This window comes from Ranitomeya variabilis, chromosome 4 (assembly GCF_051348905.1).
Source record: "Ranitomeya variabilis isolate aRanVar5 chromosome 4, aRanVar5.hap1, whole genome shotgun sequence".
Lineage (NCBI taxonomy): Eukaryota > Metazoa > Chordata > Amphibia > Anura > Dendrobatidae > Ranitomeya > Ranitomeya variabilis.
In genome coordinates, this window is record NC_135235.1 from 701,855,420 (window position 1) to 701,882,762 (window position 27,343).

Genomic DNA, 27,343 nt, shown 5'->3' on the forward strand with positions numbered 1-27,343 from the left:
TGTTCCCCCAGAAGCCTCAGCACATTATAATAATACAAAAAACCTCACACAATCTGCTACCACCTAAACCACTAGATAATAAATCCTCATTTATCCACATTCTTGATACTGTACATTGCCATTTTCTTGGTTCCCACACACAGTATCTCCAACCCAATTTTTTGGATCTATGAAATATGGGAACCAAGGAAACCTGTATTACTCTCATAGTACGGGGCCTCCACACAGTATTGTCGGGAAACCTTCATATAGAGGCCGGTGGTGATGGAGTCAGTGATGGACTCTGGCCAAATCTGTTCCTAGAGCCGCAGTAGAAGATGAAGATGTCGTCCTCATCATGAAGTCGTTATTTCTCCTGTCCCGTGTAATGAATATCTCCTGCAGTATTGCTAATGCCGATTCCAGTGTCGGTAAATGAGACGAGAATTAGCGTTATGGAAGATGAGTCTATGAGGAACGTATTCAGCTGCCGACTCCGAGGGAGAAACTGCTTGTTGTCTGTGGCCTAAATATATAGGTTTTATTAGTAGATGTAAAGAAGGAAACTAAATACTGTAAAATAATAAATCTCCTCATATGTTTCCCTTATTATCTCCAGTAATTGTATTATTACACAGGATTCTTATGATGTTACATCGGCTCATCTTCTTCTTATTCAGGTCTCTACAATATCGGATCTTCTCAGTGAAGATCTTCTATAGAAGAGAATTTTCCTGATTTACCCATCAAAGATGGATATGGACAGAGACAAGATGGTGGAGAGGATATTACACCTCACCATAGAGATCCTCTTCCGGCTTACTGGAGAGGTGAGAGATTCTGATGACGTCACATTACATCATTCTTATCTATGGGAATAACAGATGGACAGAACTGGAGAGGTGAGGACTCTGGAAATGTCTGTAGTGAGATTTATTAATGTGTCTCTCCATAACCAGGATTACACGGTAGTGAAGAAGATCTCTAGTGAGCGCTGTCAGGACCCTGTGTCTGAGGGATGGGGAAGACCCCTGAGTCCAATCACGGGGCCTCCACCTCACCCGCTGATACTTGAGGACATCAATGACCAGAAGATCCTAGAACTCACCTACAAGATGATTGAGCTGCTGACTGGAGAGGTGACACTGCTGGGAATGCTGGGACATTATACAGTAACAATATGAAGGGATCGGGGGGATGACGGTATCATTGTATGTGTCAGATTTCTATAAGGTGCCAGGATGTCGCCGTCTATTTCTCCATGGAGGAGTGGGAGTATTTAGAAGGACACAAAGATCTGTACAAGGACGTCATGATGGAGGTTCCCCAGCCCCTCACATCTCCAGGTAATAGGATTACATACACACAGCCTATAATTATCTGTATTATCTGGATGTAAGGAATTAATTCAGTCCCTGTGTGTGTTTCCTCCAGATCTATCCAGTAAGAGGACAACACCCGAGAGATGTCCCCGTCCTCTTCTTCCACAGGACTGTAAACAAGAAGATCCCAATGTTCCTCAGGATCATCAGGTAGATGGAGAGAAGGTGTCCTGAGATCTCCCCTATGATATGTAGACGGCTGTGAAGGTCTTGTGCTCAGTCTTGTTCTATCCACCAGTATTATATGTTTTATACTTGTGTAATGAGAATGGTGGAGATGGCAGGATTAGAGCTGATCATAGATGTGACTTCTCCATCTGTCTGTGACTTTTACAATATTTGTTTCAGTGTGAAGATCTGACCCATATTAATACTACAGAGACATATGTGAGAGATGATGAGTGGTGTAAAGAGGAGATTCCCACATATGACTACCCAGGTGAGTAGTAACCACTAAATGCAGAGAAGTCACAGATTCTTCTCAGTCACCGGCTGTGGCTGCTTTATCGGTGGTGTAGTGCGGCCGTATCATAATCGTGTGATCACCATTTTGCCTCTAGACCACAACATTCTCCACCAAAACTGTTCAAATGACTTTGGGCATTGAAAGCCACTTTCTATAGATCTTACAACCTGGAGGATCCATTAGATTAGAAGACAATAACCCTTTCCTGTCCAGATCTGTAAACTACAAAGCCAAATGACAGTGTACGTACAATGTTCTGACAAGTTCGGAAATCACTTGAAAAGTATGATTGGCCAGTAAGAGAAAGTGGAGGGTAATGATGCTGTTGGCTTCCTAGATCCCTGATATCTTATTGGATGAATCTTCCTTCTCTCCCTTCTGTGCTGCTGAATGTGCTCATATGGTCCCTACAAGACCAGGTCCAGTATTTCTGGCCAAACTTCACTTTTTGATCAACAACATTAAATGTGCAGTGAGGCCAAGTGTGAATTTCTGTACAATAACAACAGAGTTTCCCTTTATCCTGACTTTTCAATTTGTATTAAAAACTAACTAATTTCAAGGAGGATTGTGATAGACTACAGGAAAACCATTACACCTGTGCCATGATATATCTGTAAGCTGTGCGTGGCTGATGGCTGTAATATACATTTATTCGCGCCTGCAGGAGATGTGTTGTCATGGCTTGAGTCCTGGTTTCATGGATTCACTCCACGTCATAAATTCCATTATATTTTCAATCCTAAGGAATTCAGATTACTGCACAATCTCTCCTGAAATGAGGAGCACTAATACTTACTCTAATCTTGTGGTCAGAACTCATAGTAGCTCCAATGTTCCATCATAAATAAGTGCCACTCTGGCTTAGGCTAAGTGGACACGTTGAAGAATTTCCGCGGAAATTCTGCAACTCCTGCCACGGGTATATCGCATGTGGAATTGGCATGCGTATTCCCGCTAAACACTAGCGTTTTATAAGCGTAATTAGCTTGCAGAATCCTAGTGTTTTCCATCTGATCTGTAGCTTTGCTTGGAAAACTAATTGACTGGTTGGTCACACTTGTCAAACATAGTGTTTGACAAATGTGACCAACTTTTTACTATTGATACTGCCTATGCGTCATCACTAGTAAAAAGATAGAATGTTAAAAAAATAAAAACTCATGATATTTTCACCTTCCGGCCTCCCCAGCAGCCTTCCCGCTCCTCGCGATGCTTCCAGAACCAAAATTCCGCACAAAGAATGAACATGCTGCCTTTTTTCCGGAATGCGATTTTGCTGCTGAATAAAACGCACCATGTGCACAAAAGTGCAGAACGCATTCTAAAAATAGGATGCTTAATGTAAGCGAAAAAAACCTGAAGGTGTGCACATATCGTTAGTGTTGGAGTTCTCCCCTCGTACATACTGTACGTTGTTGGGGATGTAACTTTTTTTATTCTATGCCTTTTTTTTTACCTGTTCATTCTGTATGATAGTTTGATTGTGGTGGGATTGGCCTTCCTGAATTATGTGAGTCTGTAACTCCCTGATAGTCTTAAAAAAAGCTCTCCATCTCCTCTTCCAAATGCCTAACATCTAAATTTAAAGTGAACCTGTCAGCAGGATTGTGCACAGTAAGGCCGGTTTCACACGTCAGTGGCTCCGGTACGTGAGGTGACAGTTTCCTCCCGTACCGGAGACACTGACACACGTAGACCCATAAAAATCAATGCATCTGTTCAGATGTCATTGATTTTGTGCGGACCGTGTGCGGACCGTGTCTCCGTGTGCCAAACACGGAGACATGTCAGTGTTCGTGGGAGCGCACGGATTACACGGACCCAATAGAGTCAATGGGTCCGTGTAAAACACGGACCTCACACGGACATTCTCCGTCTGGGGTCCGTGTGGCGTTTCGGAGACAGCGCTACAGTAAGCGCTGTCCCCCCCCACATGGTGCTGAAGCCGCCATTCATATGTTCCCTGTAGCAGCGTTTGCTACAGAGAAAATATGAATGATAGTGTTTAAAATAAAGATCCATGTGTCCGCCGCCCCCCCACCCCCTGTGCGCCCCCCCCGCTGGTCAGAAAATACTCACCCGGATCCCCCGTCGGCAGTCGCTCCTTCCTGGTCTGGCCGCGGCTTCTCTACTGTATGCGGCCGATTACACTCATGAATATGTGGCTCCACCTCCAATAGGGGCGGAGCCGCCTATTCATGAGTGTAAATGAGCGGCCCCACGTGACCGCATACAGTAAGCCGCGGCCAGACCAGGAAGGAGCGACTGCCGACGGGGGATCCGGGTGAGTATTTTCTGACCAGCGGGGGGGGCGCACAGGGGGTGGGGGGGCGGCGGACACATGGATCTTTATTTTAAACACTATTCTTCATATTTTCCCTGCAGCAAACGTTGCTGCAGGGATGATATGAATCGCAGCTTCAGCACCATGCAGAGTGGGTACCACACGCTCCGTGTGGTACCCACTCGCCATACGGGCGGCACACGTGTGCCGCAGGTATGGCCTCCGTGAGTTCCCAGGCACACGGACACGGATAACTCCGGTACCGATTTATTCCGGTACCGGAATTATCTGGACGTGTGGGTCAGCCCTAACGTACAGACAGTGTGCTTTCGGTGCCGTTATACTGATTACACTGATACCTGGTGATGAATTCCATCTTGTGGTTGTTGTTGTTTAATCTTTATTTGTAGTTTTCAGTTAACCCTTTCGTGCCCGGGCCTGTTTTTGCCTTCGTGACCTAGCCAATTTTTACAATTCTGACTACTGTCACTTTGAGGTTATAAGTCTGGAACGGTTCACCGGATCCTGGTGATTCTGACAATGTTTTCTTGGGACATATTGCTCTTCATGTTAGTGGTAAAATGTCTTTGATATGACTTGTTTATTTGTGAAAAAAAGGAAATTTGGCAAAAAATTTGAAAATTTCACAATTTTCAAACTTTTAATTTTTAGACCCTTAAATCAGAGAGTTATATCGCACAAAATAGTTAATAAATAACATTTCCAACTTTACGTCAGCACAAGTTTGGAACCAAAATTTTTTTTCTCTAGTAACCCCCCACGACAGCACACCTGGAGGATGTTACCCCTTTCCTAATAGAGACAGGAAATGACAAAGAGGTTAAATAACCCCTCCCTCATCCTCCCCTCAGTGTTTTTTGCTGTCCCTACTAGGGATGAAGAGGTCATCCCAGGTGTACTGTGCCGGCAGTGGTCACCGGGGGGAACTTAACGCTGGGCAGCTAGGGAGCAGACTTACCTCTCTTCCCTGTGCGCTGCTCCCGTCTCCTCTGGACTCGGGACATCCGCCACCAGTGCGCACCTGCAGGGCAAGGTCTGGGCGGCATTCTTCAGCTGCAGACCGCTCTGACGCTCTCCAGCCTCTCTCCTCCTCCAGCGGTATGCGCATGATGAGGACTTCCGGTCTGAAGCCGGCGGCAGGATGTGACGTCAGACGCCGGCCGGCTTCAGCGTTCAGGAAGGTCCTTTTGCGTTCCACGCTGGAACGCATGATAGAGCGGTGTGTATGTCGGCGGCCTCCCCCCACATACGTCCGGACATTGGAGGAGGAGGTCCTCCCACCACGAGGACAGGTGCTGTGTCCGGTCGCCTATTTAAGAGCCCCGGACAAGAAGACATCTCAGGTAGGACCACTGTGTGGTGAAAATCATGGAGATGTCCGCTGCCTCACGCTCTGCTCCTGCAGATCCCAGCACCATCCCGGCCCCAGTAAGTAGTCTGGCCCAGGGTGTCCATTCCCTGATGCGGGCTACAAACTTATGGTTCCTTCTCCCCTTTATTTCAGGGGGACAAGGAACCCGCATCAGGAGGCAAATCCAAAGCTACGCGCAAATGCGCAGTTTGTGTAAAGAAATTGTCCTCTTCATACAAGAAGACATTGTGCAAAGAATGCACAGAGAAAATTATTAGAGAAGAGCAGCCATCTCTCATGGAAGAGATCAAAGGCTTAATCCAGCACGAGATCAGAAGCTCTCTGGCCACCCTTTCCCAACCCACACCCTCCCCTAGTACTCCTCCGGAGGCTAAGAAAAGAAGGCTTAATCCAGAGGATGAAGTACATGAGGATTCTCAAGGGGAGATGTCTGATGAACCTCCAGAAGAAGGTGAAATATCCTTAGAATCAGAGTCTTCTCAGCAGGAGAGATACAACTTCTCCTCCAGTGACATAGAAGAACTTCTCACAGCAGTAAGGAAGGCTATGGAGATTGAAGAAGAAAAAACGGCTCAGTCAGTACAGGAAGAGAAGTTCGGGGGTCTCCGTTCTAGGAAAAAACAGGTATTTCCTATTCACAAAAATATCCGTGATTTAGTCCTAGAAGAATGGGAATCCCCAGAAAAGAGGTTGACCACCCCAGCAGAAATTGAGGATCGGTTTCCGGTAGATGACGACACTGCTTCATGCTGGTCGGAGATACCAAAGGTTGACGTCCAGATCGCTAGGGTAGCTAAAAAAAAACCACGCTACCATTTGAAGATGCCTCCCAGTTGAAAGATCCTTTGGAACGTAAAATGGACGGGCTACTAAGGAAATCATGGGAAACGTCAGCATCCTTACTGAACATCAATTCTGTATCTACCTGTGTGGCTAGGTCAATGCACCGTTGGATGGGACAACTAGAAGAACACCTGTCCTCAGGCACTCCCAGAGAAGATATGCTAGCCTCCCTACCTATCTTCCAGAAGGCGACAGGATTTCTAGCCGATGCCTCGGCTGAATCGGTGAGGGTGGCAGCAAGATCATCAGGGTTGTCAAATTCCGTAAGACGAGCACTCTGGCTAAGATCTTGGTCTGGGGACATGACTTCGAAGATGAGGCTGTGTTCTATTCCTTTTAAAGGAAAATATATGTTTGGGCCTGCCCTGGATCATCTATTGGAGAAAGCCTCAGACAAAAAGAATACACTGCCAGTACCTAGAAACCTGTTGTGAATTAGACTTTTTGGCTCCCTCTTGTGGTTACTAGTGATATTACTCTGGGAGTTTCTTCCCTCAGTTTGCACCCACCTGGGCCGTTAGTCCAGGGGTGTTGCTATATAAACTTCCTGGATCCTTAGTCCAGTGCCTGGCATCGTTGTAATCAGATCCTTTCTGTTTGCTCCTATCTGCTGGTCCCGGTTCGTGCTAAATTAAGCTAAGTCCTGCTTCTTTGTTTTTTGGGTTATTTGCTTGCTCTCATTTTTGTCCAGCTTGTACTAAATGTTATTCCTGACCTTGCTGGAAGCTCTAGGGGGCTGGTGTTCTCCCCCCGGGCCGTTAGACGGTTCGGGGGTTCTTGAATTTCCAGCGTGGATATTTTTGATAGGGTTTTTGCTGACCATATAAGTTATCTTACTATATTCTGCTATTAGCTAGTGGGCCTCTCTTTGCTAAATACCTAGCTCATTCTTGCGTTTGTCTTTTCCTCTTACCTCACCGTTATTATTTGTTGGGGGCTTGTATCCAACTTTTGGGGTCTTTTCTCTGGAGGCAAGAAAGGTCTTTCTTTTCCCTTCTAGGGTTAGTTAGTTCTCCGGCTGGCGCGAGACGTCTAGAATCAACGTATCCACGTTCCCCGGCTGCTGTTATTTGTGGTGCTAGGATTAGATATATGGTCAGCCCAGTTACCACTGCCCTATGAGCTGGTTTTTGTGTTTGCAGACTTAGTAAATATTTCTGAGACCCTCTGCCATTGGGGTCATAACAGAAACCCTAGGAAAAGACCCTTTCGCTCTCAACAAGAGCATACTCCTCAATACAGGGGTAAGGGTAAGTCGGCGCGTTGGAGTTATCCAAAAGGGGGAAAAGACAGGAATCTTTTTCTTCCCCAACCCCAAAATCAAAGAAAACAATGATGCCACCATGTTGGGGGGTCGTATCTCAAATTTCCTTCCATACTGGCAAACAATCTGCTCAGACCAATGGACCTTAACATCAGTCAGAGACGGGATAAAAATAGAGTTTGTCTCATATCCTCAAAAGATGTTAAGGACAACATCTTTGTCCACACCAAAGCTACAATCCACATTGATAGCGGGAGTACAAGATCTCCTAGTCAACAATGTGATCTCCACAGTCCCGGTGTTGTGAATTCCGTTCTCGGACTCCCTCCTGTGGTCATGAATGGTACTTCGGTGAGTTCTGTCCTTGGACTCCCTCTGGTGGCTTTGAGTGGAACTGCTGGTCCTTGAGGTTGGCTTCCTCAGCTGCCCTCGTTTATTGCTATGCTGGCTTCCCTATTTAACTCCACTCAGATCGTTACTTCATGCCAGCTGTCAATGTCTCAGTATTGGTTCAGATCTCTCTTGGACTTCTCTGATGACCTGTCTACTCCAGCAGAAGCTAAGTCCCTGCTAGTTCATTTGTTGTTACTGCTTCCTGAATATATTTCTTAGTACTGCTAAATTCTAGTCCAGCTTGCTATCATGATATTTCCTTGCTAGCTGGAAGCTCTGGGGGTGCAGAGTTGCACCTCCACACCGTGAGTCGGTGTGGAGGTCTTTTTGCATACTCTGCGTGGTTTTTGTAGTTTTTTGTGCTGACCGCATAGTTCCCGTTTCTATCCTCTGACTATTTAGTGAAGACTGGCCTCCTTTGCTAAAACCTGTTTCATTCCTGTGTTTGTGACTTTCCTCTTAACTAACAGTCAATATATGTGGGGGCTGCCTTTTCCTTTGGGGAATTTCAAAATTATGTAGTTCAGAATCCGATGTTAGAGCCTAGAATTCCAATGCCTGATTTGTTTTCTGGGGATAGATCTAAGTTTCTGAATTTCAAAAATAATTGCAGACTGTTCCTTGCTTTGAAACCTCGCTCCTCTGGTGACTCCATTCAGCAAGTAAAAATTATTATTTCTTTGTTACGTGGCGACCCTCAAGACTGGGCATTCTCCCTTGCGCCAGGAGATCCTGCATTGCTTAATGTAGATGCGTTTTTTCTGGCGCTTGGATTGCTTTATGACGAACCGAATTCAGTGGATCAGGCAGAGAAAATCTTGCTGGCTCTGTCTCAGGGTCAGGATGAAGCGGAGGTATATTGCCAGAAGTTTAGGAAGTGGTCTGTACTTACTCAATGGAATGAGTGTGCCCTGGCAGCAATTTTCAGAAAGGGTCTTTCTGAAGCCCTTAAGGATGTTATGGTGGGGTTCCCCACGCCTGCTGGTCTGAATGAATCAATGTCCTTGGCCATTCAAATTGATCGGCGTTTGCGCGAGCGCAAAGTTGTGCACCATTTGGCGGTGTCCTCTGAGCAGAGGCCTGAGCTTATGCAATGTGATAGGACTTTGACCAGAACTGAACGGCAAGAACACAGACGTCAGAATGGGCTGTGTTTTTACTGTGGTGACTCCACTCATGCTATCTCTGATTGTCCTAAGCGCACTAAGCGGTTCGCTAGGTCTGTCACCATTGGTACTGTACAGCCTAAATTTCATTTATCTGTTACTCTGATTTGCTCTTTGTTGTCCTACTCTGTTATGGCATTTGTGGATTCGGGCGCTGCCCTGAATTTGATGGACTTGGAGTTTGCCAGGCGCTGTGGTTTTTCCTTGGAGCCTTTGCAGTATCCTATTCCATTAAGGGGAATTGATGTTACGCCTTTGGCCAAGAATAAACCTCAGTACTGGACTCAGTTGACCATGTGCATGGCTCCTGCACATCAGGAAGATATTTGCTTTTTGGTGTTGCATAATTTGCATGATGTGGTCGTGTTGGGTTTGCCATGGCTACAGGTTCATAATCCAGTATTGGATTGGAAATCAATGTCTGTGTCTAGTTGGGGTTGTCAAGGGGTACATGGTGATGTTCCGTTGATGTCAATTTCTTCTTCCATTCCTTCTGAAGTCCCTGAGTTTTTGTCAGATTACCGGGATGTATTTGATGAACCCAAATCCAGTGTCCTACCTCCTCATAGGGATTGTGATTGTGCTATTAATTTGATTCCTGGTAGTAAGTTTCCTAAGGGCCGACTTTTCAATTTATCTGTGCCAGAACACGCCGCTATGCGGAGTTATATAAAGGAATCCTTGGAGAAAGGGCATATTCGCCCGTCTTCGTCACCGTTGGGAGCAGGGTTCTTTTTTGTGGCCAAGAAGGATGGTTCTCTGAGACCCTGTATAGATTACCACCTTCTCAATAAAATCACGGTCAAATTTCAGTACCCTTTTCCCCTGCTGTCTGATTTGCTTGCTCGGATTAAGGGGGCTAGTTGGTTCACCAAGATAGATCTTCGAGGGGTGTATAATCTTGTGCGTATTAAACAGGGCGATGAATGGAAAACAGCATTTAATACGCCCGAGGGCCATTTTGAGTACCTGGTGATGCCATTCGGGCTTTCTAATGCTCCATCTGTGTTTCAGTCCTTTATGCATGACATCTTCCGAAAGTATCTGGATAGATTCATGATTGTATATTTGGATGATATTTTGGTCTTTTCGGATGATTGGGAGTCTCATGTGAAGCAGGTCAGAATGGTATTCCAGGTCCTTCGTGCTAATTCCTTGTTTGTGAAGGGGTCTAAATGTCTCTTCGGAGTTCAGAAGGTTTCCTTTTTGGGCTTCATTTTTTCCCCTTCTACTATCGAGATGGATCCTGTTAAAGTTCAGGCCATTTATGATTGGACTCAACCTACATCTGTGAAGAGCCTTCAGAAATTCCTGGGCTTTGCTAATTTTTACCGTCGCTTCATCGCTAATTTTTCTAGTGTGGTTAAACCTTTTGACTGATTTGACAAGGAAAGGTGCTGATGTGGTGAATTGGTCCTCTGCGGCCGTTGAGGCTTTTCAGGAGCTGAAACGTCGTTTTTCTTCTGCCCCTGTGCTGCGTCAGCCAGATGTTTCGCTCCCTTTTCAGGTCGAGGTGGATGCTTCTGAGATTGGAGCAGGGGCTGTTTTGTCTCAAAGAAGTTCTGATGGCTCTGTGATGAAGCCATGTGCTTTCTTTTCTAGAAAGTTTTCGCCTACTGAGCGTATTTATGATGTTGGCAATCGGGAGTTGCTGGCTATGAAGTGGGCATTCGAGGAGTGGTGACATTGGCTTGAGGGAGCCAAGCACCGCGTGGTGGTCTTGACGGATCACAAGAATCTGACTTATCTAGAGTCTGCCAAGCGGTTGAATCCTAGACAGGCTCGATGGTCGCTGTTTTTCTCCCGTTTCGATTTTGTGGTCTCATACCTTCCTGGTTCTAAGAATGTGAAGGCTGATGCCCTTTCTAGGAGTTTTGTGCCTGATTCTCTGGGAGTCCCTGAGCCGGCTGGTATTCTCAAAGAGTCGGTAATTCTGTCTGCCATCTCCCCTGATTTGCGGCGGGTGCTGCAGGAGTTTCAGGCTGATAGACCTGACCGTTGTCCTGCGGAGAAACTGTTTGTCCCTGATAGATGGACTAGTAGAGTTATTTCTGAGGTTCATTGTTCGGTGTTGGCTGGTCATCCTGGGATTTTTGGTACCAGAGATTTGGTGGCTAGGTCCTTTCTTGTCACGGGATGTGCGTTCTTTTGTGCAGTCCTGTGGGACTTGTGCTCGGGCCAAGCCCTGCTGTTCTCGTGCCAGTGGGTTACTTTTGCCCTTGCCGGTCCCGAAAAGGCCCTGGACGCATGTTTCCATCGATTTTATTTCAGATCTTCCTGTCTCTCAAAGGATGTCTGTCATCTGGGTGGTTTGTGATCGCTTTTCTAAGATGGTCCATTTGGTACCCTTGCCTAAATTACCTTCCTCCTCTGATTTGGTTCCACTATTTTTTCAGCATGTGGTTCATTTGCATGGCATTCCGGAGAACATTGTGTCTGACAGAGGTTCCCAGTTTGTCTCTAGGTTTTGGCGGTCCTTTTGTGCTAAGATGGGCATTGATTTGTCTTTTTCTTCGGCTTTCCATCCTCAGACAAATGGCCAAACCGAACGAACCAATCAGACTTTGGAAACCTATCTGAGATGCTTTGTTTCTGCTGATCAGGATGATTGGGTGACTTTCTTGCCATTGGCTGAGTTCGCCCTTAATAATCGGGCTAGTTCGGCTACTTTGGTTTCGCCTTTTTTTTGCAATTCTGGTTTTCATCCTCGTTTTTCTTCAGGGCAGGTTAGCCTTCTGACTGTCCTGGTGTGGATTCTGTGGTGGACAGGTTGCAGCAAATTTGGACTCACGTGGTGGACAATTTGACGTTGTCCCAGGAGAAGGCTCAACGTTTCGCTAACCGCCGTCGCTGTGTTGGTCCCCGACTTCGTGTTGGGGATTTGGTTTGGTTGTCTTCTCGTTATGTTCCTATGAAGGTTTCTTCTCCTAAGTTTAAGCCTCGTTTCATTGGTCCTTATAAGATTTCTGAAATTCTCAATCCTGTGTCATTTCGTTTGGTCCTTCCAGCTTTTTTTGCCATCCATAATGTGTTCCATAGGTCGTTGTTGCGGAGATATGTGGCGCCTATGGTTCCCTCCGTTGATCCTCCTGCTCCAGTGTTGGTCGAAGGGGAGTTGGAGTATGTGGTAGAGAAGATTTTGGATTCTCGTATTTCAAGACGGAAGCTTCAATACCTGGTTAAGTGGAAGGGCTATGGTCAGGAGGATAATTCCTGGGTTGTTGCCTCCGATGTCCATGCTGCCGATTTAGTTCGTGCCTTTCATTTGGCTCGTCCTGATCGGCCTGCGGGCCCTGGTGAGGGTTCGGTGACCCCTCCTCAAGGGGGGGGTACTGTTGTGAATTCCGTTCTCGGACTCCCTCCTGTGGTCATGAATGGTACTTCGGTGAGTTCTGTCCTTGGACTCCCTCTGGTGGCTTTGAGTGGAACTGCTGGTCCTTGAGGTTGGCTTCCTCAGCTGCCCTCGTTTATTGCTATGCTGGCTTCCCTATTTAACTCCACTCAGATCGTTACTTCATGCCAGCTGTCAATGTCTCAGTATTGGTTCAGATCTCTCTTGGACTTCTCTGATGACCTGTCTACTCCAGCAGATGCTAAGTCCCTGCTAGTTCATTTGTTGTTACTGCTTCCTGAATATATTTCTTAGTACTGCTAAATTCTAGTCCAGCTTGCTATCATGATATTTCCTTGCTAGCTGGAAGCTCTGGGGGTGCAGAGTTGCACCTCCACACCGTGAGTCGGTGTGGAGGTCTTTTTGCATACTCTGCGTGGTTTTTGTAGTTTTTTGTGCTGACCGCATAGTTCCCTTTTCTATCCTCTGACTATTTAGGCAGTCTTCACTGGCCTCCTTTGCTAAAACCTGTTTCATTCCTGTGTTTGTGACTTTACTCTTAACTCACAGTCAATATAATCTTTAATCTTTAATTTAGTCAATAATCTTTAGGGGTAGTTAGCTCTTAGGCTGTGAAGAGGCATCTAGGAAGAGTTAGGTACGCTCCACGGCTATTTCTAGTGTGTGTGATAGGAGTAGGGTTTGCGGTCAACAGAGTTCCCACTTCCCCAGAGCTTGTCCCTATTTCTAGTTTAAACATCAGGTCATTCCGGGTGCTCCTAACCACCAGGTCCATAACACCCGGAGAACGAGCGGAACAGAGGACATTATTCAAACTTATTCCTAATAAAGAAACCGAATGGGTCCCATCATGTGATAATCAATCTAAAACCCCTGAATTGACACGTCGCCTACAGAAGGTTCAAGATGGAATCCGTAAAATCTACAGTACCCCTCATAGGTCAAGATTTCGTCATGGCAACTATAGATTTACAGGACACATACTACCACATCCCAATCCATCCAACTTATCGGAAATTCCTAAGATTTGCAGTCGCCAGGGGAGAAAACACAGACCATTTTCAGTTCAATGTCCTCCCGTTTGGGCTATCCTCAGCCCCTAGAATCTTCACAAAGATTATGACCGAAGCAATGGCCTACATCAGAGGTCAAAGAATATGCATAATTCCATACCTCGACGACCTCCTGATAGTGGCTCCTGCAGTTTCCATTCTACAAGAACACCTTCAAAAGACAGTCCAAATCTTATCGTCCCTAGGCTGGATAGTGAACCACAAGAAATCAGATATGGTTCCGTCAACAACAAAGGTCTTTTTAGGAGTCCTACTAGGCTCTCACAGCCAAACATCTTTCTTACCAGAACAAAAACGGACCTTGCTTACACCAAAAATAAGAATGTTGTGGGACAAAAGGATAGTATCTTTAAGATGGGCCATGTCGGTTCTCGGGACCATGACATTATGCATCCAGATGGTGGCATGGGCACAAGCCCACACCAGAATACTCCAAACTCATATTCTGTCAAACTGGGACTGATCCCCAAATTCTCTAGACAAAAAGATCACAATACCACCACACGTAAAGTCCTCATTGACATGGTGGCTACAAAAGGAAAACTTAATCAAAGGAGTTCCCTGGTTACAGGATCCAGCAATGTCTATAACAGTAGATGCCAGCGAAAGAGGTTGGGGAGCTACGGTGGCCCAACACATATTTCAAGGAGACTGGCCAAATGAGATAAGTCAATGATCCTCGAACTTCAGAGAACTGAAAGCAGTAGAGGAAGTTCTCAAAGCAGCAGTAGCTCTTGTTCAAAATTCCCACATCAAAATCTACTCAGACAACATGACGACAGTTGCCCACCTTCGCCATCAGGGAAGTACAAGACATGAGGATCTAAAGGCCATATCAGCCAGAATATTTTCCTGGGCAGAAGAACATGTTCTCTCGCTTTCCGCCCTGCACATAAAAGGGGAAATAAATATACAGGCCGACTTCCTGAGCAGGGAAAGGATCCATCCAGGAGAATGGGGTCTAGACCCGGAAATTTTTCAAATTTTGGCCAAAAAGTGGGGACAGCCAGAAGTGGACCTGTTCGTAAGCAGTCAGAACACAAAGGTGAACCAGTTTTTCTCGCTAGATCCAACCAATCCGGGGCTAGGTGTAGACGCATTGGCACAACCATGGACATTCTCACTGGCCTATGCTTTTCCGCCGTTACCAATTCTACCAAAGGTCCTACAAAAGATAAGGACAGAAAAGATCAGGGTAATCCTAGTGGCTCCCTTTTGGCCCAAAAGAAGCTGGTTTGGGACCCTCATCAGCCTAAAAGTAGATGGACCGATGGCACTACCCCCGGTCAATAGACTTCTATATCAGAGGCCAATACTTCATCCAGATCCCGAGAGATTACACCTGAATGCCTGGCTTCTGAAATCACAATTCTGAGGACCAGAGGCCTATCAAAGAACGTCATTAGAACGCTACAGAAAAGCTGGAAAATGGTAACCAATTCCATCTATCAAAAAATATGGAAGACCTTTATCGCATGGAGTGCTTCTGAACGGCCTAACCCAGACTGGCCGAACCTAGCCAGAATCTTAGATTTTTTGCAAGATGGGCTAGAAAAGGGTCTCAGACCCAGCACCCTCACGGTACAGGTGGCGGCCCTGAGCTCGTATTTTGACCAGCCTTTAGCCGACCACAGATGGATAAGAAGATTTATGACGGCAGCATCCCGCATATCTCCAAGATCCATAAATATAGTCCCATCCTGGGACCTCAATATAGTCCTCAAGGGACTTACACTTCCACCTTTTGAACCCCTGTCATCAATAGGAATGGATAGACTTGCCTGGAAAACCACCTTCCTGATAGCAATAACTACAGGCCCTGTCAATCAATGAGCCCTACATGAAGAGTCTACAAGACAGACTTATCCTGAGATTGGATCCATCCTTTCTCCCAAAGGTTGTCTCTGACGTCCACAAGTCGCAGGAGATAATTCTCCAATCCTTCTATCAGGAACCAAAGAATGAGGAAGAAGAACAGTTCCATACTTTGGATGTTCGGAGAATGGTACTTTATTATGGTCAAGTTTCAGACAAAATTAGAAAGGATCAGAATTTGTTTATTCATCTTCACGGCCAGAATAAGGGGAAGAAGACTTCCAAATCTACAATTGCCAACTGAATCAAGAGAGCAATCTTGGAGGCTTACCAGATCCAAGGCCTTCCACCGCCAGAAAAATTCACAGTTCATTCTACCAGAGCAACAGCTGTCTCCTGGGCCGAGAAAGCCAGTGTTTCCATCGAGCAAATATGCAGAGCTGCTACATGGTCCTCAGTCCATACATTTTCCAAACATTACAGGCTAGACCTAATGTCAAAAGAAGACTTAGCCTTTGGGGAAAAAGTCCTTTAAGCTATAGTCCCTCCCTAAATATTACTCTTGGGTACTGCTCCAGGTGTGCTGTCGTGGGGGGTTACTAGAGAAAATAGAATTATTCTTACCGTTAATTCGGTTTCTGGTAACCCACCACGACAGCAGGAGTAATCCCTCCCTTTGCTTAATATACGTTCTGAAAAGAATAAATATAATTTGAAGCATTTCTTCTCCTGTGGTCCTTTATAATAACACTGAGGGGAGGATGAGGGAGGGGTTATTTAACCTCTTTGTCATTTCCTGTCCCTATTAGGAAAGGGGTAACATCCTCCAGGTGTGCTGTCGTGGTGGGTTACTAGAAACCGAATTAGCGGTAAGAATAATTCTATTTTTTGTTAGGAAGTTATAAGAGTTAAAAGTTGACCAGCGATTTTTCATTTTTTCAACAAATTTTTCAAAACCATTTTTTTAGGGACCACCTAACATTTGAACTCACTTTGAGGGATCTATATGAAAAAATAATACCCAAAAGTGACACCATTGTAAAAACTGCACCCCTCAAGGTGCTCAAAACCACATTCAAGAAGTTTATTAACCCTTCAGGTGCTTCACGGTAATGAATGGAATGTGGAAGGAAAAAATAAACATTTGCTTTTGTTTCACAAAAGTTTTCCTTTATACCTAATTTTTTAATTACTTTCGCAAGGGTAACAGGAGAAAATGGACTATACATTTTATTTTGCAATTACTCCTAAGCATTCTGATACCCCATATGTGGGGGAATACTACTGTTTAGGCACACGGCAGGGCTCAGAATGGAAGGAGCGCCATTTGATTTTTTTTTTATGTAAAATATGCTGGAATAATTAGCGGTTGCTATGACGCGCTTGGAGAGCCCCTGATGTGCCTAAACAGTGGAAACCCCCAACAAGTGGCACCGTTTTGGAACTTATCTAGAGTGTATTGAGCACCTTGAACCCACAGGTACTTCACAGAAGTTTATAGCGTAGAGCCGTGGAAATAAAAAAAAATCACATTTTTCCCAAATAAAGCTCTTTTAGCTCCATATTTTGCATTTTCATAAGGGTAAAAGGTGAAATTGCTCCATAAATTTTGTTGAGCAATTTCTCCTGAGTACACAGATACCCCCATATCTGGAGGAAAATCACTGTTTGTGCGCATGGCAGAGCTCAGAAGGGAAGGAGCGCCATTTGACTTTTGGAATGCAGAATTGGCTGGAATCGATAGAGGACGCCATGTTGTGTTTGGAGAGCCCCTAACTTGCCTAAACAGTGGAAACCCCCAACAAGTGACCCCAGTTTGGAAACTAGACCCCTCAAGGAATTTATCTACATGTCTGGTGAGCACCTTGATCCTCCAGGGGCTTCACATAATTTTATAATATTGAGCTGTCAAAATAATAATAAATAACATTTTTACCACAAAAATGCTATTTTAGCCCCACTTTTTTATTTTCAAAAGGATAGCAAGAAAAAATGGACCCCAGAGTTTGTTGTGCAATTTCTCCCGAGTATACCAATACCTGGTATGTGGTGGAAAACTACTGTCTAGGAGCATGGCATGGCATGAAAGGGAAGGAGCACCATATTACAGTGCAGGTTTTGCTGCATTGGTTTGAGAGGGCCATAACATATTGGCAGAATCCCTGAGGTGCCAGAACAGCAGAAACCCCCATAAGTGACCGCATTTTACAAACTACACCTCTCAATGAGTTCATCTAGGGGTGCAGCGATCATATTGACACCACAAGTGTATCACAGAATTTGATACCATTGGGCAGTGAAGAAAAAATAATTACATTTTTACCACAACAAAATTGTTTTAGCCCTAGATTTTTAATTTTAACACTGAGAAATGGGTAAAAATTGTGCCAAAATGAAAATTAGCCACACAGCAAGACTCTGGAGGGACGGAGCGCTATTTGACTCTTGGAGAACAAATTGTTGTAGAATAGTTTCCAGACTCTATATAAAGAGCCCCTAAATGCCAGACAAGCAGAATCACCCTCAAGTGACCCCAGTTTGGAAATTATACCCCTTAAGGAATTTATGTACAAATGTAGTGATGATTTTGATTCCAGAAACAGGCAGCAATGGATGTTGCTGAGTGAAAAATGCAAACTGCCATTGTAGTGACCAGTACGTTGCAGTAACCAGTACGTTATGCCCAGCCTGTGCTTCTGGATACATGCACCCATAAATTAGATGGGCTCTAGTCACTACAGAAATGCCAAACATGTGGATGATATTTGTGGCTTAGGTACACTGTGGGGCTCAGAAGGGAGGGGGGCATTTGAATTTGGGAGCGCAGAATTTTTTTTAGGGGGTTAAGTAGCCGTAACGCTTTTCCAGAGCCTTTGTACTAGCAGTAACATGGAAGCCACCTATATTTCCGTTAACAGATGATGGACCTGAGTGAGGACTTGCTTTTTTTTGTGGATTGAGTGGAAGCTTTAATTGACACGAAATCATGAAAAAAACCTTATTAAAAGAATAACCTTTGTTTAATTAAGGTTAAAAAACACCCACGAGGTGGTATGTGCTCACCAAAAATCAAAAAAACACAGTGTATACCCAAAAACTAACCAATAAACCCTTTATGGGGGTTTTTTTGCTGCAGTTCCCTAATATTGAACTGTGTTGATCCTGTCTTACAGCGGGGGTTGGCACCCTAAGGGGATTTTCGTTGTGAAGCCCCCGCTCATTGACAGCTGTCCCTGTTATTCCCTAGATGCGCACTTTATCTGATAATGCCCCCAACCCTCAGTAGGGAACCACTGTGTCTAGACATAGATCACACCTGTCAATAAAGGGTCCCTGCGGCCCAGAAATATTAAAAACTATTCTACGCTGGCCTGGTGGCTCAATCAGAGATCGAGAGTTCCTCGACAGGAAAGTGTTTTTATCAGAGAGACTTTTCCAGTTGTAAAACTTCAAGGGTTGTTTATAAGGCCACGTGCTCCTGCCCAAGAGACTATATAGAAAAAACTAAAAGGGAATTTAGAAAAAGAGTGAGTGAACATCTAGGAGACATTAGAAATGATAGGGATACCACCTTGGCCCGACATATGAGGTTAGTCAATCGAGGAGATTTGGAGAATATCAACTTTATGATTATTGAGGTCGTAAAACCAGGCCCCAAAGGAGGTAACCATGATAGGACCATTCTTAGAAGGGAGTGTGAATGGATATTTAGACTTGACTCCCGGCAACCCAAAGAAATAAATGCGCAGATGTCATTTGCCTGTTTTGTCTAGACTACCCTATTGTTTTTTGGACACTGAGAAATTAATTGACTAGCCAATTACTATTTTTCTCCTATTAGGAATGCATAGATTTCTATGTATTAATACCATAGATCCATTTCTGCAAATGGTCTGCCTTGCCTCGTAAGGATTTAATAATATATTTATATGATTTTTGGGAGGTCATTTAAAGGACCGGTACTCATAATATTGAATAAATTATACCTATATTAATGAAACAGCAAGACACTAATGTAGTACCCGGCTATTGATATACCATTTGAAAAAGGAAAAAATACATTGCTGGTGACCTGGGTTATTGATTCTTTTATTATGTGGTAGTGTAATATATGATTCTTTGCTCCCCAAAAAATAGGGTCCGATCGGTTTGCCCATTGCTCTCGCCTGGTATGCGCAGTGTGAACTACAGTCTGGTAACGTCCATCGGTCTTTTGCTCATGTGCAAACGGATATGACCTGGGACACTTTGAACCGGAAGTTATTTTACATGCTTCCGTGCAATCCACATGAGACATGCGCAGACCGCTCATCAGAAGACATTACTTACTTCCGTGCGCTCCAGATTGAAACGCACGCGAGGCATGCTTTGATGGGCAGATCATGGCACGGTGTGAATGCAGCGCCCCCACTGCCGCAGGGCCGAGGGGTACCCGGTACCGGGCCTCTGAGTCTCTGCTCTGGGAGTGTCACGGTGGCTAGACCCGGTCCGTGACCCTGCTGAGGGGCGCCCAATAATAGGTGTGGATGGTGGTGGTAGTGCGGTGCAGTGCTGGTCACAGGAAATAACGAGGACACCAGGTTGCAGTCTCTTTACCTCTTTACTGAAGGCTTCAGGATCCTCAGTCCGGAATACGGTTAACCAGGCTGTGCAAGTCCGGCCGGTCCGATGGCACCTCCAGAGTTCCCTTTGCAGGTGGAAATCTGTGCCTACCTTCTAGCGCTTGTGTGTTGCGGTCCTCCCCTGCTGTGCTTACGGGATAGTCCCCACAACTGTTGTGTCTGTTTCTCGTGTTCCCTCACAACTCAATTCTGATGTTCTTCTTCGTCCCCCAGATGATATGGCTAGGACGCACCCGTATGACGGGTAGGCTCGGAGCTCTACCTGGACCCTAGTGTCGCCCTTCTCCTAATGTTGCCTCCTATGTCTTCGTAGGTGATTTGTGTGAGACAGCCCTCCTATAGCTGACTGTCCTGCCGTAGGTTTGAAGTATTGCTTGGAGCCTAGTACTTCCTCGGCATTCCGGCCACCGGCTACGCGCCTCAGTAGGATGTTGCCTTGTCTTACAGCACGACTCCTACTGGTATTTCTCCTTGTTGCGTTGATCTCGTTTCTCACTCAGCACAATATACCTCGCTTCTTGTCCTTTCTTAGGGTACTGCCGCGATCAGGTGCAGGCGCGGTCCCGTAACGTTCTCTCTGTTCGCTAGGCCTCTGTCAGGATCCCACCCCTGACAGGGACCCCCCTGAGTCTCTCCCCGCAACACCCTCTGCCACAGGGTGTTGCATGTTCAATCCCCAGTCAGCTTCTCTCTAACTTCCTATCCAACCCCCAGTTTTACCAGATTGTGAGGAGTGGCCTAATACATAGCACCCTTACCTCCCCCTGGAGGCCAGACTGTGAAGTGTATTGGTGTCTGTGATACCTGGTCAGGTGAACTCCTTCAGTGCCATCAGACGTGCCACAGCTCCCCTTAGCGGCGGAGCATCAGTACTGCAACGACCAGGACTCTGGGGCGCTGCATGAACTCATTTTATTACTGATGAAGACTGTTGAGTTTGATCATTTCAGTAGATGTGTTATTGTCTATAGCCACAGTTGCCACAGTTTTTGACTGCACTAGTTAGTGTCCAAAACACTCTGATTTAACCTCTTCCTGCAGCCAGATTTTTGCTCCTAATCATGCCCCATTTTTAAAATCAGACGTGTGTCACTTTATGTGGTGAGCACTTTGGAATTATTCCCAAAGGATAATGGAAAACAAATCGAACATACAAATTATTTTCCACCTTCGCACAATACCCTTTATAAGGTTGTACACTACTGTCTGGGCACATGGCAGTGTTCAGAAGGGAAGGAGCGCTATTTGAATGTAGATCTAGCTGAAATAGTTTGCAGACACAATGTATTGGGTCATCTGGCAGCTCAAAAGATGTCCATCATGAACATGCTTGGCACTACCTTCTCTGCTTTCCATATCCCAAGGATTGTCTTGCTCATCGCCCTGTTATGACCTGGTGGTTAAGGAGCAACATGGGACGAGCTCTGAGGAGGTGGTATCTGTACTGACCGCAGTTCCTGATCCTATCACCAACACTAGAAGTAGCCGTGGGATGTTCCTGTCACTCCCTAGACACCTCGTCACAGCCTGAGAACTAACTACCCCTAAAGATGGAAACAGAAAGCTATCTTGCCTCAGAGAAATTCCCCAAAGGAAAGATAGCCCCCCACAAATATTGACTGTGAGTGGAGAGGGAAATGACATACACAGAATGAAAACAGTATTTAGCAAAGGAGGCCAATTCTAACTAGATAGACAGAACAGGAAAGAATACTGTGCGGTCAGTATTAAAACCTAAAAAATCCACACAGAGTTTACAAAAATAATCTCCACACCGACTCACGGTATGGAGGGCAAATCTGCTTCCCCAGAGCTTCCAGCTAAGCAGAATATATCATACTGACAAGCTGGACAAGAAAAAACATAACATGAGCTGAGCGATTAAGTCCACAGCAAGTGGACAACCAAAAGAACAAGCAAGGACTTATCTTTTGCTGAAATGGCAGGCTATCAGAGAAATCCAAGGAGAGATCTGAATCCAACCAAGAAACATTGACAGCTGGCACTGGCTGAAGACTAGAGCCAGGCTAAATAGCAGAGCCAGGAGAGACGATCAGTGGAAGCAGCTGCTAATGCTAAACCCAAGGAGCAGCAGTTCCACTTAAAACCACCGGAGGGAGCCCAAGGACAGAATTCACAAAAGTGCCATTTACAACCACTGGAGGGAGCCCAAGAACGGAATTCACAACATCGCCCTTTAACACACTTACATGAATCTGGACTTACACTGGGACCCCTAGGCTTGGACCCCATGGTGTTACCTGCTATTTTGTGGTGTTAGATGGCAAGAAGAATAGTCAGGCAGCTGGGTAAGAACTAGAAGGACAGAATAAGAAGACACGAGTAGTCAGTAAATGGGCCACGGTCACAACAGTAAACAAATGCACAAGCCGCAAGCTGAGCACAGAGGACTGAACAAGAGGAGAACAACTCTGTATCTGGCAGATTCTGGCAATATGCTTTAGTAGGGTGTAGTACTATCCAATTTGCTGAAGTAGGGAACAGATTACTCCAGCTGGACAGACAGATCCCAGATGAGATTGGTAGAGTATATAATCACTGCATTCGTACAAATTGAGGAATTTTGCCTCAAGTGAAAAATTTAATGCAGGTGGCAGGTGAACTGACAGGCAAATTAACGTTTCGGCCAGTTAATGGCCTTGATGATAATGCCGCCCTTAGAAAATTTCTCCAGGTTAGAACACGAAATGTCAGTGTGGATGGTTGGAGTAAGAGTGAATGGACAAAATCTTCCATAAGTGGTTAAGTTGTGCATGTAGACACGAATGTGTCTTGGGATCAGCTGGATAGCATTGCAGCAGAAGCCGACACCAGTGGCTATTTAGTGAATGCTGGCATGTATTGTGTCTGAAAGCAAACTCAGACAAAACAGGTCGGTGCTGTAATGTAGGTTAGGGAGCCGAATCCAATAGCGATAGCGCAGTTGTGGAAACAGGTGCAGCAATACCCCAGGAGCATATGAGAGACGCAGGTGCAGGAGCCGGCGTTGGTGGACGAGTGGGAGTTGCTCCCTAACCTACATTAGGTTTCGTCGGAGCGGCAAACCCGCTCGGCGCTAAGCCCCGCCCCCTTCTGTGACGCGATGATGCCGGATGTGTTCATTGCACACATCCGGGATCATCGCACCCCACGCATAGGGCCCTGTGTTATTCCTTGCGGAGGCGCTGCGTCGCCGCAAGGAACACGGACATGCTGCGATCTTAAAAGACACGCAGCATGTCCGGAGTCGCAGGGCCGACGGATGCATGTTACCAAGCATATTGGAGACGGGATTTCATAAAATCCCCTCCACTATGCTGGAACATCTGGACGCTGCGTGTTTGACGGTGCGGCCCCACGCAGCATCAAACACGCAGCGTTTCCTGAACGTGGACACATACCCTTACAGCACTGACCTGTTTTGTCTGAATTTGTTTTCAGACACAATATGTGCCAGCATTCGCTAAATAGCCACTGGTGTCGGCTTCTGCTACAAAGCTATCCAGCTGTTCCCAAGTCACACCAAAGACGACTCATCAGGAGACTTTATTTAATATTTACCTATATTTAAGTGAGACTAGAAAAAAAACTAAAATTATGTATCATGTTATCCAAAACAGTCAGAAATCTAGACACATATAGGCAGATCTCAATATGGTCACAATATGTGTATTGCCATCTTAACTTGGGTCCGCTGCACCTTGGTTAGTGCAATTGTTGTAGGCCTTGGACAGGTTAGCATCTCTGCCTGTATACTGGTGTTTTTTTGTCTAGAATAGTGGAGGTTTTTCCTCTTATGGTGTTTTTTTTTATCACAATATGTGCCAGCATTCGCTAATTAGCCACTGGTGTCGGCTTCTGCTACAACGCTATCCAGCTGTTCCCAAGACACATTCGTGTTTGCATGCACAACTTTACCACTTACGGAAGATTTTGTCCATTCACTCTTTCTCCAACCATCCATATTGACATTTCGTGTTCTAACCTATAGAAATTTTTCCAAGGGCGGCATTGTCATCAAGGCCATTAACTGTCCGAAACGTTAATTTGCCTGTCGGTTCACCTGCCACCTGTATTAAATTTTTCACTTTAAGCAAAATTCCTCAATGTACGAGTGCAGTGATTATATACTCTATTGTTTATGGGATCATCGGCTCCGTTCACTAGCACCGTCATATCCTTAAGAATCGAGTGCTAGGCTTCTGCCCTTTTTCCCAGATGAGATTGGACACACCATATGCAGATGCCCTAATATAACTAAATGACAGAAAACCAGAGTAGTCGAAATCCCCATAAAGTGATTCCATTTTATAAATTAATTCACGGAAGGCTATAATCTATAGGAGGAGTGAATATTTTGACTCCACAGCCACTTTCCGGAAATTAACATGCAGTGGATATTGGAGAGTTAAAATTACACATTTGCCATTTTATTACCCAACACATAGTGCCCAGATTGTGCTCCAGGAGACAAACACTGCAAATTAAGTGGATTCTTCTCATTATAATTTTGCTGAACACAGGGATCCTAAATGTTGTTTGAGCACACTGCAAGACTCAGAAGTGAGAGCTGATTTTGCTGGATTGGTTTATAGAAACCCCGTTGCTTTTCAACAGCCTTTGAGCCACTAATAGCATGGGAACCTCTGTTTTTCCATTGACAGATGATGGACCTGAGTGGGGACTTATTTTTTGTGAGATGAGAATTGGTATTATTTTCGCCTACATAACATTGATTGGTTTCTTTTTATTCGATATTTGGGAGGCAGAATGAACAAACACTTTTAACACCAAACCCTACTGGTTCATCTAATAAGGTTTTCTGTTACATATCTTGCAATGTTTATGGACCCTTTAAGTAGAAATGTTAAAAAATATAAAACTCAAGGATGTTTTATTAAAAAAAAAATTGTTGTTATCTCAGCAGATGACTGTACCAGGAGATCCGAGGGACAGCTGACATCGTCTTCAATTTTTAAATCAGATGATCTTGAGATCCTACAAGATACAACAGAAGTGAATGCTATTACTCCGGATATACCATCATCCCATCACAGCAAAGATCTGTCAGCTGATAGTATGAAACAGGTCCCATCTTCTGATTCAGTACCAATTGCTAAGGAAAATCAAAGACACAAAAGAGGCATTAAAAAACAAACTGCTCCTAAAGCAAAGAAGTCATTTTCATGTTCAGAATGTGGGAAATGTTATAACTGGAAATCGGATTTTGAGAGCCACCAGAGAATCCACACAGGGGAGAAGCCTTTTTCCTGTTCAGAATGTGGGAAATGTTTTACCCGGAAAGCACATCTTGTTAGACATCAGATAACTCACACAGGGGAGAAGGCTTTTTCCTGTTCAGAATGTGGGAAATGTTTTAACCGGAAAGCACATCTTGATAGCCACCAGAGAACCCACACAGGGGACAAGCCTTTCTCCTGTTCAGAATGTGGGAAATGTTATATATGGAAAACAAATCTTGATAGCCACAAGAGAACCCACACAGGGGAGAAGCCTTTTTCCTGTTCAGAATGTGGGAAATGTTTTAACCGTAAATCAGTTCTTGATAGCCACCAGATAACTCACACAGGGGAGAAGCCTTTTTCCTGCTCAGAATGTGGGAAATGTTTTAACCGGAAATCGGTTCTTGATAACCACCAGAGAAATCACACAGGGGAGAAACCTTTTTCATGTTCAAAATGTGGGAAATGTTTTAAATGGAAAGTGCTTCTTGTTAGACATCAGAGCAGTCACACGGGGGAGAAGCCTTTTTCATGTTCAGAATGTGGGAAATGTTTTAACTTGAAAGCGCTTCTTGTTAGACATCAGAGCAGTCACACAGGGGAGAAGCCTTTTTCCTGTTCAGAATGTGGGAAACGTTTTAGCAATAAATCAGATTGTGTTAAGCACCAGATAATCCATACAGGGGAGAAGCCTTTTTCCTGTTCAGAATGTGGAAAATGTTTTAACCGGAAAGCATATCTTGATAGACATCAGAGAACTCACACTGGGGAGAAGACTTTTTCCTGTTCAGAATGTGGGAAATGTTTTAACCGGAAAGCACATCTTGATAGCCACCAGAGAACCCACACAGGGGAGAAGCCTTTCTCCTGTTCAGAATGTGGGAAATGTTTTAACCAGAAAGGGCATCTTGTTAGACATCAGAACAGTCACACAGAGGAGAAGCCTTTTTCATTTTCTTAATATGGGAAATGTTTTACTTGGAAATCAACTGTTAATAAACATCAGAGACATCACATAGGGGAGAAGCCTTTTTTATGTTCAGAATGTTGGAATCGTTTTAACCAAAACTGGATCTTCTTAAATGGGTTGTCTCTTGTCATTCCTCATGTTTGCTGAGAAAAGGATAAAACTAAACTTTATTAATTCCAAATGTTAAACTATACTCATAATTCACCCCCTGAAAGTTAGTCAGAAGCTGACTAATAGAAAAAACATATACCCCACGTTTCAGTATTGAGGTGACGTATACACACTCACTCTCAAAGCCTCTCATTTCTATGGGTTTCGTCATCCTCACCAAAGATGACTCATAAGGAGACTTTATTTAATATTGAACAATATTCAAGTGAGACTAGAAAAAAAAACTAAAATCATGTATCATGTTATCCGAAACAGTCAGAAATCTAGCCACATATAGGCATATCCCAGACTTCAAACTATATACTTTGTAAGTTTATTAGCCACTCCAGTGGTGGTCAGTCAGGAATAGAACGTATGTGAAGGTACAGTATAATTATTGTGTTTTTTCTCCTATAGGGACTGCGCTAGTTTGGTATTGTAACAGCTGTCTATTAGTAGTGCAGACAAATTGTCCTAGACTGAATTCAGTTTTCAGACGGCCCAATATATACCACTCAGGGAAAACTTACCTGCTCGAAAGATCATTAGTAGCTTCTAACTAATGGCCATGCTGCGGTCTGTCAAGGAATGAGTGCAATATCATTACAAAGACTAGTGATATGAGCAACCATAATGTCTGGAAGATCCGTGCTATTATTTACTATGAATATGGAAATTATATCTGGAGAAGTTAAGTGTTCCCTGAGCGGTATATACTGTATTTTCACATACTATCTATTCCTGACACTGGAGTGACTTATAAGCTTATGAAGCATATAGTTTGAAGTCTGCAGTCTGCCAATATATGGCTAGTTTTGACTGTTTCGGATAACATGATACATGATTTTAGTTTTTTCTTTGTCTAGTCTCACTTGAATATAGGTTAATATGAGTCCCCTTTGGTGAGGATGACGAAACCCGTAGAAATGAGAGGCTTGGACAGTG

The 27,343-nt window shown here is 44.6% G+C and overlaps 2 protein-coding genes across 2 annotated transcripts in view; one reads left to right on the plus strand and one right to left on the minus strand.

Moving 5' to 3' along the window:
* Positions 1 to 27,343, minus strand: part of LOC143766427 (uncharacterized) — a 473,765-nt gene that overhangs the window by 347,195 nt on the left and 99,227 nt on the right. The gene's annotated exons all lie outside the window — the stretch shown is intronic.
* LOC143767073 (uncharacterized) lies at positions 1,193 to 26,435 on the plus strand. Its single transcript, XM_077255096.1, has 4 exons — positions 1,193 to 1,325; positions 1,414 to 1,511; positions 1,710 to 1,800; positions 24,963 to 26,435. The coding sequence occupies exons 1-4, from the start codon at positions 1,193 to 1,195 to the stop codon at positions 26,237 to 26,239; spliced, it is 1,599 nt and encodes a 532-aa protein (XP_077111211.1). The 3' UTR covers positions 26,240 to 26,435.